Source organism: Lucilia cuprina, chromosome 6 (genome assembly GCF_022045245.1).
Source record: "Lucilia cuprina isolate Lc7/37 chromosome 6, ASM2204524v1, whole genome shotgun sequence".
Taxonomy (NCBI): domain Eukaryota; kingdom Metazoa; phylum Arthropoda; class Insecta; order Diptera; family Calliphoridae; genus Lucilia; species Lucilia cuprina.
This window is the reverse complement of record NC_060954.1, coordinates 46,164,533-46,174,532: the sequence shown is the minus strand read 5'-3', so window position 1 is coordinate 46,174,532 and position 10,000 is coordinate 46,164,533. Positions and strand designations below refer to the sequence as shown.

At 30.1% G+C, this 10,000-nt stretch overlaps 4 protein-coding genes across 4 annotated transcripts; 2 read left to right on the top strand and 2 right to left on the bottom strand.

Moving 5' to 3' along the window:
• The first annotated feature begins 204 nt into the window (after positions 1-204).
• On the top strand, positions 205-850 carry LOC111690116 (intraflagellar transport protein 20 homolog). Its single transcript, XM_023452574.2, has 2 exons — positions 205-663; positions 724-850. The coding sequence occupies exons 1-2, from the start codon at positions 385-387 to the stop codon at positions 838-840; spliced, it is 396 nt and encodes a 131-aa protein (XP_023308342.2). The 5' UTR covers positions 205-384; the 3' UTR covers positions 841-850.
• Positions 647-2,904, bottom strand: LOC111690110 (INO80 complex subunit B). The gene is made up of 2 exons (XM_023452569.2): positions 2,576-2,904; positions 647-2,519 (listed from the first exon to the last, which is right to left on the bottom strand). Exons 1-2 carry the CDS (start codon positions 2,595-2,597, stop codon positions 1,480-1,482), a joined length of 1,062 nt encoding a protein of 353 aa, XP_023308337.2. The 5' UTR covers positions 2,598-2,904; the 3' UTR covers positions 647-1,479.
• Positions 2,905-3,309: 405 nt separating this feature from the next.
• On the bottom strand, positions 3,310-6,057 carry LOC111690111 (BTB/POZ domain-containing adapter for CUL3-mediated RhoA degradation protein 3). The gene is made up of 2 exons (XM_023452570.2): positions 5,155-6,057; positions 3,310-4,662 (listed from the first exon to the last, which is right to left on the bottom strand). Exons 1-2 carry the CDS (start codon positions 5,321-5,323, stop codon positions 3,908-3,910), a joined length of 924 nt encoding a protein of 307 aa, XP_023308338.1. The 5' UTR covers positions 5,324-6,057; the 3' UTR covers positions 3,310-3,907.
• Positions 6,058-7,715: 1,658 nt separating this feature from the next.
• LOC124420632 lies at positions 7,716-9,909 on the top strand. Its single transcript, XM_046954128.1, has 8 exons — positions 7,716-7,744; positions 7,851-8,005; positions 8,373-8,516; positions 8,586-8,958; positions 9,020-9,185; positions 9,275-9,354; positions 9,447-9,560; positions 9,618-9,909. The coding sequence occupies exons 1-8, from the start codon at positions 7,716-7,718 to the stop codon at positions 9,907-9,909; spliced, it is 1,353 nt and encodes a 450-aa protein (XP_046810084.1).
• The last annotated feature ends 91 nt before the right edge of the window (positions 9,910-10,000 follow it).

Below are 10,000 nucleotides of genomic sequence, written 5' to 3'. Positions count from 1 at the left end.
AAAAACGAAATTGTATACATTTTAATATTAATTAATTATTTTCTCTCAGTGTATTCTATATTTTAAGTATAATTAAATAAACTTTTGATTCTTTAATAAAATGTCTATTTAAATTTTAAATATTTTATTAGTTTTGTTATTAATTAAAAAAAAGTAAGTAAAATAAATTAAACAATAATTTTATAAAGCAAATTTAGGATCAACAAAACAAACAGTGCTGCCAGATAAATTTTTTATAAAAATTACTGTTGAACACCAAGGGACTAATGTTGGAGACTTAAAGCCCTCAAAGACCCATTGTAGTAACCATAGCAACTGCTTAAACCCAAACATTAAACCTTTTCATACCAATTCTAATAATATTTTAACAAAAATTCAAAAAAAATGTCTGAAGAATTACAAAAAGCTGGACTATTTATAGATGATATTTACCGTTTACGTGTACAAGATCCTCGTATAGCCACCGAAACTAATGAACTGAGAGAAGAATGTTTGGAATACGCAAATAAATTGGAAGAATTTAAAAAATTAGCCATAGAATTTCATAAAATTGTCAATAACTATGGCAAAGATGTGGAAAAGGAAAAGTTAAGGGCTATTGGAACACAAAATATGTTGAAAACAATGGCCAAACATAGACAGGCAGAGCAACAGTTATATCAGGTTTGTTATCCGAAATGATTTTTGTTCAAAAGTTGTTTTATGTTTGAAATTTGTTTGCAGAGTAAAATACATGAGAAGAATTTAGAACTGGATCGTTTGAAAAGTGAATATCAATATTTACAGCGTATCGAATCGGAACAACAGGAACTTATTAATAATTTCTTGATGAATCAATAAACATATGTGAAAGCTATTAAAAGTGTTTTGCTATTAGTTTTCTTTAAAATTGTTTTGTGTAGTCTATAGTATAGACTATAGTATTAACTGTATACCTGTCTATAGCCTGATATACAGTCTTGTCTATAGTCAAGTCTGTAGACAAGTCTAGTATAATGTCTTGTCTAAAGTCTAAGCTATAGAATATTCTAGCATATAGTGTAGTCCATAGTCAGGTTTACAAGCGTATAGTCTACCCTACACCTTAGTCTATACATTTTTTTAGACAAATCTATAGTCTGGTCTATAGATTAGTTCATAATCTAGTCTATAGTGTCTGGACTATAGTCAAGTACATATTCTGGAACGTAGTCTGATCTATATTGCCCAGTTTAAAATATAGTCTATTGAGGTGACTATTCTTTTGTCTAGACTGATCTTTATTTTCAGGAATATAGACAATTTCATTGTATAGACCCTAGTTTAGTCTATAGTCTGGGTTATAGTCTAGTCTATTATATCAACTATTATATCAACTACAATCTGGATAACAGTCTTGTCCATAATCTATAGTGTAGTCTATAGGCTTGACTGTTGTCTAGTCTATGGTCGGGATTTAAAAAAGTACAAAAAAAATCCATTTCTTTTTTCTTTTTCTATTCAACATATAATTTCTTTAAGAGATTGTACATTTTTACGATAACATGCAAAACTACATAAAGGTAAATTTGTTTTGGAACAGTTATACACCTTGGGATTGCCACAACCCGCTATACTACACAACTGCTGTTTGGGTGGTTCTTTCGGTAATTGAGGGGCCAAAGGAAATTCTACACCCACCGGCAATTGTATAATCGCCCCCTCCAAAGTATTCTTATAGCTTATCATGGGCTTTTGATCTTTAGTTGATTTTGGTTTATTACCCGCCCTATGTTTACTTTCTTGTTTTTTGAGTAAACGTTCCATGGTTTTCTTTTTGTCCTTTTCACGTTTTTCATCAGCCTGCTGTTTACGTTTGAGTATTTTTAAGGCTGCTTTCTGTAGTTCTTCGGCAGTTTGTGGTTTCTCTTTTTCCTTGTAGCCAGTGGGTAGAGCCATTAAGGTTTCCGAAAATCCCGGCGCAGATTCGGTATCATTATTACGATCATACATGGCTCTTTGACGTGCTGTCATTAATTTGGGATCTTTCATTTTACGCAATTCTACATCCTCAATTTCTTCTAGTTTTCCCGATTCTACAGCTGTTAACCAACGTTCCTCTTCACTGGAGGTGCCACTATCGCGACGTCTTTTATTTTTCTTATTTGCAGCAGAGGAGGGCGTTACTGGAGTTTTTGTATTAACTGTTTCGCTTTCTTCTAATTTCTTTAATGGTTTTTTGTTTATTGAGGGCTTTTCAATTTTGTTTATAGTTTTAGCTGCATTTGTATCATCAATGCTGGTTTCTATTTCAATACTATCCTCCATTAATTCTTCTTCTACTTCTACATCGATAGTTTCCTCGTCATTGTTAAAGGTGGACTCCTTGCTACGATTCAGACTATTGGGTGTATCATTTCTTTCATCTTCTACATCTATATCTTCACTTTCTTGATGTAAGCTTACATGAGGGGATTCCTTGGATTGTTCAAAACTCTCGGTTTTGTTTTTGGATGACTTGTGATGTTTATGTTTTTTCTTGTGTTTTTCTTTGCTATGTTCTAAAAGAATTTTAAATATTATTAATATATCGCATTTAATATTCAAGTATAGTTACCTTCTTTGTCTCTTTTAGCCATTTTTATTAAAAATTTATTAAATCTTTTGTAAAATGTTTGAAAAAATGTAAATTTTACAGCAACAATAATCAAAACAAAACAAATGTTCCTTCATTAAGACACCTATGCTGAGCAGCTTTTCTTAACGCCGTTTATTTTTCCCGCGACAGTTAATAAGTTTATTTAGATTGCATTTAAATTTATAATAAGTTCTTTTGTAATTTTATTTAATTTTCAATATTTTATATAAAAATGTGTGTTTTTCACATAAATTTTGCATTGGCTCGAGATTTTAGTAACAGCTGACAATTGATTGTATTTCTCCGCACAAGAGTTTTGACTTAGCTCACGACGTCATTAATTTTAGTCGACACTGTTTTTTGATTACAGCTGTTTGTTTATGGCATTCATTTCCAATTGATAACCAGCAATCAAGGTGAATTTATTTAAGGTAATCTTAGTGGATTTTCAATATAAATATAAAAAAAATAAAAATAAATAAAATATGTACTGTGGAAGTCGACTTTTCAGATTTTTAGGAATAAGTAAATTCTTGGAGTTGCTTTAGTAGAAAACGTTCCATAAAATTTAAAATAATCTTTATAATAATCAAGATTCATTACATTTTTAAATCGAAAATTCTCTTACAGAAAATAGGAATAATTTTTTTCAAAACAAATTTTTTCAAATAGTTAATATTAATCAATTAAAAAAAATTAAGTTTTTAATACAATTTATTAATTTCTTTTCATTTTTATTTAAACAGTTTTTCTTTAAAGTTTGTTAAACATTTTTAATAAGTGTGTGTACGTACGTAAACATGTAAATAATTCATAAACAATATGTTTCTTTTCTCTGAATTAAAATCAAAAATAAAGATTGGAAAAAGTACTTGGTAAAAAAATTAAAAAAAAGTTAATACAATATTGTTATTTTAATGTAATTGTATACAAACAGCAAATGAACAATTATAGAGTTATAGGTATAAGCTCCCTTTTTCATACAAGGCTGTGAACCTATAAATTCGTATCAAATGTTTAAGGAGTCTTGTTATTTCTAGTACCCTTAGAATTGGCACATCAGGTTTGAAAAAACATTTAACAACTATGGTTTATTTGTTATTTAAGGATAATATTTTAATGAAATATTTTTAGAAGATATTGGGGGGGGGGGGAGGTGTTGCTGTTTTATTGAGAGTTTTTCCTATGCTTTGAAACCCTTTTCTTTTGTAGTAAATCTCGGTTGGAGTAGCTTTAAGCACTATCACTACCACTGGTACGCCATAGTTAGGGAAGTATGGGTCGTGGCCGTACCACATAATGGGTTACAAATCATGTGGGATTATTGCGTTTATTTGAACGCAAACGAGCCAGACCAGTACGTTCTTCTTCTTCATCACTTGTATACTGATGCATACCACTAGAACCGGCTCCCGAGGCACCCGACGATGAACCACCACCCGAGGGATTGCGTACCGAAGAGGTCGCCTGCAATAGCTCTTGATCGGGAGCATTACGATTTTCATACAATAACACTTGTAAGGTTTCCTCATATATACGAGCTTCTGGAAATTCTACCTTTGTATGCTTACGATCTGTAGCATATACTATAGAGGTACAACACACCTCGGCCACTTTTTTGCCATGCCCATAAAAGGACCAACAACATATCTCACTCGGTCCAATGACATCTTTTATGAAGAGGATGCGTTCATTGAAACGCAACGATAACTTATCGAATAGTTCAATATTTTTCAAGAGATTATCATCCGAATTACTGGTGTATGAATACTTGTTATTTTGTCGTTGCACTACCAATATAACAGCCGGTTTCGATGATGAACTTATTAGCATTTGTTCTTCTTTCTGTGATGTTATAAGAGGAATGCGACAAATAGGTTTGGGTTCTTGATGTGCCAGCAGGGCACGTTCACATGACATCGCCAACTCGGTAATACAGTAGTATTTTGCCTCGGCTAATAGTTCGGCAATTTCTCGATGAGATTCTGGCAGTGGTACAGTACCATCTCGTAGATAATTAAGTATAGTGCCAAAATGTTGTCCACATCGATCGATTAGTATCCAACCTAAAATATTAGTGGAAATTGTTAAATATTTTACTTTCTTTTGACCATATAGTGTTATTAGTGTGAATTTTGACCTTCAAGTCATTTTCTAAAGGGAGTTTGTAAAAATTTCTATAAAATTAAGTTTTGCTGACTTTTGTTGACATAATAGAACATTTAACTTAATTATGTGCCCAAAGGCGCTATTCGGGGGTACGGTTGTATGGGGTCTAGGCGAAATAATGGACCGATTTTATCAATTTTCAATAGACTTTGTTTTTATGCTAAAAAAGAGTGTGTGCTAAATTTCATTCAATTATCTTGAAAATTGCGACCTGTACCTTGCACACAAGGTTTACATGGACAGCCAGCCAGAAGGGCGGACATAGCTTAATCGACTCAGAAAATGATTCTAAGCCGATGGATATACTTAAATATTTCATTAATACGAATATTTTTGTATGTTACAAACACCTTCCCACTAAAGTGCTGTAGGGTATAAAAATCACATACCTTCCGAATCTGTCAACACCTCCATGCGACCACTAAACATGGCACTTAACATCGTATCATTATGCTTTGTCAGCGTTCCAATTGTAGTGTAATATAAACGACCGCCAACATTAAGCTTCACATACTGTGAACTATGACCCTTAATTAAAGACTTTTGATCACCGGACATTTTGGAAGTGGTCACCAAGACCAAATCGTCACAAGGACTGGCAGTCAATTGTAATTTACCCTCGATGGCACGAGTAACAGCCACTAGACAAGTACTATTACTACTACTACTACTGCCACTCGTATATAAACCAGACGACGATGATGCTGCTGCGGACTGTTCCGGCTTTAATTGATGATTTGATGCTGATGTACTACTAGTACTGATACTATTGCTGCTGCTGGCTCCCTCTACTTTTGGCTTAATCTGTTGGTTGGAGCCTTTGCAAACGCTGTCTTGGGCGTTGCGTATGCTCGTTAAGGGTGTTAGAGTAGCAATTTTGACGACTTATTGTTGCTACGTTGTTGGCAAAGCTGTCTCACACAAAAAGTTTATAAAAATCTTTGTATTAACTGTAAACTTAGAAACTTTTATTTGCTGGATAATTATAATACAAATAAATTTGTTTATTTTCTTGAAAATGTTATCTTTTTTCATACGAAGACGCCCTTTATTTTTTGTCTTGTTGAAAGTGTATTGTTGTGTTCAATTTGTCAATGAATATTGTCTGTCATATTTTTTAACATGAATCACCAATGATTTATTGAACTTTTATAGTAAAACTTATCGTTTTGTTTGTGTTAATAACTTTATTTAATTATATTTTTTTGTTATTTTTTATCTTAGGTAATTTTTTTTTGTGTATGTTTTTCTAATAACTTTTCTTAGGGTCTCCTCATAGAGACCTTTGCCGACTAAAATTAATAACGGCGGCAGTTGACGCTTGATTTTACGGCGTCATTTTTAATGTTATTTTGTGCCGGCTATGTTTTGTAGACTTTATTTTCATATCTACAACGGTAAAGTTGTATTATAAAAGTTGTAAAGCATATGTTAATTTAAATATCTGTTGAATGTCGATACCTACTTATATTGAAAAGAGAGGAGATTTACACTTAACTACTTTTAATTCAAATATCAAGAATATATTGGAAATATATATTCGATATTATGTTATAAGTAGAGTTCTACAGTTGATACAATAGATTTTCCTATTTTTTTTCAAATATATCAAAAGTTAGTTAGTTAGCCTAGGTGTAGCCCATATCAGGACTCTTGTGTGTGTGCTACTTAATCTACGGTGAAAATTAAACCCACGACTAGGGTTCTATAAATCGACTTTCGAATAATCGAACAATCGACTTTTTGTCGAAAAAAGTCGAAAAGTCGAAGTCGACTATTTTGTTCCAAAACAAACTCGACTATCGTCTATGAAAAAAGTCAAAAAGTCGACTTTGTAAATAAAAGTCGAAAAAAGTCGGAAAGAGTCAAAAAAAGTCAATAAGTCGAAAAGTCGTAAAAAGTCGAAAAGTCGTAAAAAGTCGAAAAGTCGGAAAAAGTTGACAGACTAAACATTTCGAAAAATTATTTTGAAAATTTTCGATATACAGAGAATATTTATTCTAAATATTCTACAACTCAAAAAAACTATCGAAAATTTTCAAAATATCTGTAAATTGCATCAAATATTTGCATCATAAAATTTTGCTAATTTTATACCCACTAGTGTAATAATGGCTGAATTAGATTGCATGCGTAATCTGATCAAATTGGAATTATTTGTAGAATTTAAACTAATTGAAGTTGAAACAAATAAGTACAAAATACTTAAATAGTTTTGGTAGATCATACAGAATATTTATACACACTAAATTTATTAGTTTTAGTAGAAAGGGTCACGTAAAAAAGATTTTTAATGAAAACACTTGTTGAAATTTTATTTAAAAAGTAAAAATGTAATAAAAACTACCAAACTGATTAATTCTATAATCTTAAAAGTAGGGTGTGAAACTGTTGCATAAAATATTTATTGTAAATCAATAATTTAGTTGAAATCTTTATAAAAGCAAATCTTTTAAGATTGTTGTTTGTTTTACATTTAAAGAACTAAATATTCATTGTATTCAAAAGTGTTGATTTAACAATTGAAGAAGATCTTTTGTGGATCAATTCAATATAAAGTTCATATTGAAATTTTTAAAAAATGTACAGATTTTTTAGAATTATTACAATAATTACAATTAACAGTTTAATAGCGATGTGTAAAGCACAAATAAATTGTAAGTAAAAGTTATTTCTAATACTCCAATTAAATTTTTAATTGGTACAATTTTATTCATTTAATTTAGTGACTTCTTATAAAAACATGCCTCCCTTATACATTTTTGATGATTACAATCGGTGTTTGCAAAAAAACTTTTCACATTTACCTCGTATATATTGTCTGACTTATGCAGAAATAATACCAGATGTTCTATCTCCATTATGGCAACAGATTGAAGAATTTTCCAATTCATATCAATTTCGTTACAGACATGATCATCTATTTCGTGGAATGTGTTTAAATAACGCTATGAATTCTACGGAAGATGATTTGAAAATGTGGGAAAAGTCTACATTTAAAGAAAACGAGGTTAATATGTTTTGATTAACTGGATTTAAGTGAAAAGCTAATAATATTTAATTAATAGATATCAAATATTTTTAGAAGAATTTTTAATAATTCCAAAAATGACAATATTAAATTGGAATATGAACAGGAAATACACACCCGTTTAAATGGGGAATTTAATGAAGTTTATAACTTAAGTTTACAAACTTTAACGTTGTATTGTGATAGTCCAGAATTTGATAGAGAAAAAGGTAAGCAACAATAACAACTATCTATCTATCTATCTATCTATCTATCTATCTATCTATCTATCTATCTATCTATCTATCTATCTATCTATCTATCTATCTATCTATCTATCTATCTATCTATCTATCTATCTATCTATCTATCTATCTATCTATCTATCTATCTATCTATCTATCTATCTATCTATCTATCTATCTATCTATCTATCTATCTATCTATCTATCTATCTATCTATCTATCTATCTACTACACATGTTTCTTAAGTCTATCATTTGAATAACTATCAATGGATTTCAAAAACGATCTTATGTGAATTTTTACGGTTTCTAATTTATGGTTAATATATTTATCTCTTCCAATATATTTCAGGTTTTGGTTTTAAAATAACAATTTCTATTTGTATAATAATAATTATAATTAATATTGGTTCATCTATATTTGACGGTTATCTAAAATCTTTACAATCTATAGAAAATGATGATATATATTACAAACGTATGCATGCTAATCAAGGTAATTAACTATGAACATTTTTAGATCTTCCATATGTATATACCTTAACTACATAAAATGCTCTTCCAGTTACCAGATTTTTAACCTCATTCTCTATATATCGAAATTTTTGCCGCCTCCTAACCCCCAATAAAAGCGTTTCCGGTACAGATCTAAGTTTTCTAGATGGTTATCGTTCGATACTTTCATTTCTTATAGTTTATGAACACACGTATTATTTACAGTTTGTGCATTTAAGAAATCCTCAATTTTTTGAAAATTTATATCATCAATATTTTATGAAATTTATGCTGCATGGTATGGTTATTGTTGAGTTATTTTTCGTATTGAGTGGTTTAATGCTTTATGTAAAAATGGAAAATGGTCAGTATATTAGAAGGGATACGAGGATAAAAACTTGTTTTAAAATTTATGTTAAACTATTGTTTTCAAGATATATGAGGTAATTGTTAAAGTTTTTCTTCTGAGGATTATTTTAATAATTTATTTATTTATTATTTTAGATACTTACCATCTTTGGCATTTTTAATTTTAATTAATACCAATATTTTCCAATATCTGCAAACTGCTCCCTTTAGCAGATTTATAATGGAAACGAATTATTATCTTTGTAGTGAGTACTGGTGGAAAAGTTTATTAATGTTTAATAATTTCGGTATTAATGATACGGTAAGCGGTTTAAAATATATTAATTCTATATAAATGGTTTATCGTATTATAAGAAAAGTAATTTTTATTAAATTCCTTTCTTTTTACAGTGTTTAAATCATACTTGGTATATTGCGGCCGATTTTCAATTATACGCATTTTACCTGATAGTGCTAATATTTACTTCAAAGTAGGTAACAGTAGAAAATTGTCCTTAAAAGTTCTAACTTCTATCGAAAAGTTCTTTTTACCAGTTTTTAAAATTCAATTTATATCTTACAGATATCCCAACTGTAAATTATGGACCTATTTAATTATTGCAACTTTGTCAGCTTTTATACCGGTTTTTATAAATTATAAATTAAAATTAGATTCCATTGCCTTTATGCGCCTGGAGTAAGTATAATTTGTAATAATTTAAAAGATAAATAATTTATATTTCATTTACAGAAGTTTTCGTTATTTTTATCTTATTAATATTGAAACTGGTTCACACTTATATTTGCCCTCCTATACAAATTTACATGGTTTTCTAATAGGGATTTTATGTGGTGAATTGTATATGAAATATTTGCGTAAAAAGCCAAAAGCTAAAAAATCATTGGCGAAGATATTGAAATATTCCCCGTATATAGGATGGCCCTGTATATTCGGTATATTTTATGTGGGCACTACAGTGTTGTGGCAAAAGCCCACTATTTGGACGGCTCTTTATGGTCTATTGCAACGTCACACAGTGGTATAGGAAAAAAAAAAGAGGGAAATAATTCGGTAACTTCTTAAGGGTTAATCCGATTTTAATGAAATTTGGTATGCACAAAGAGGAGGTGTTGTCG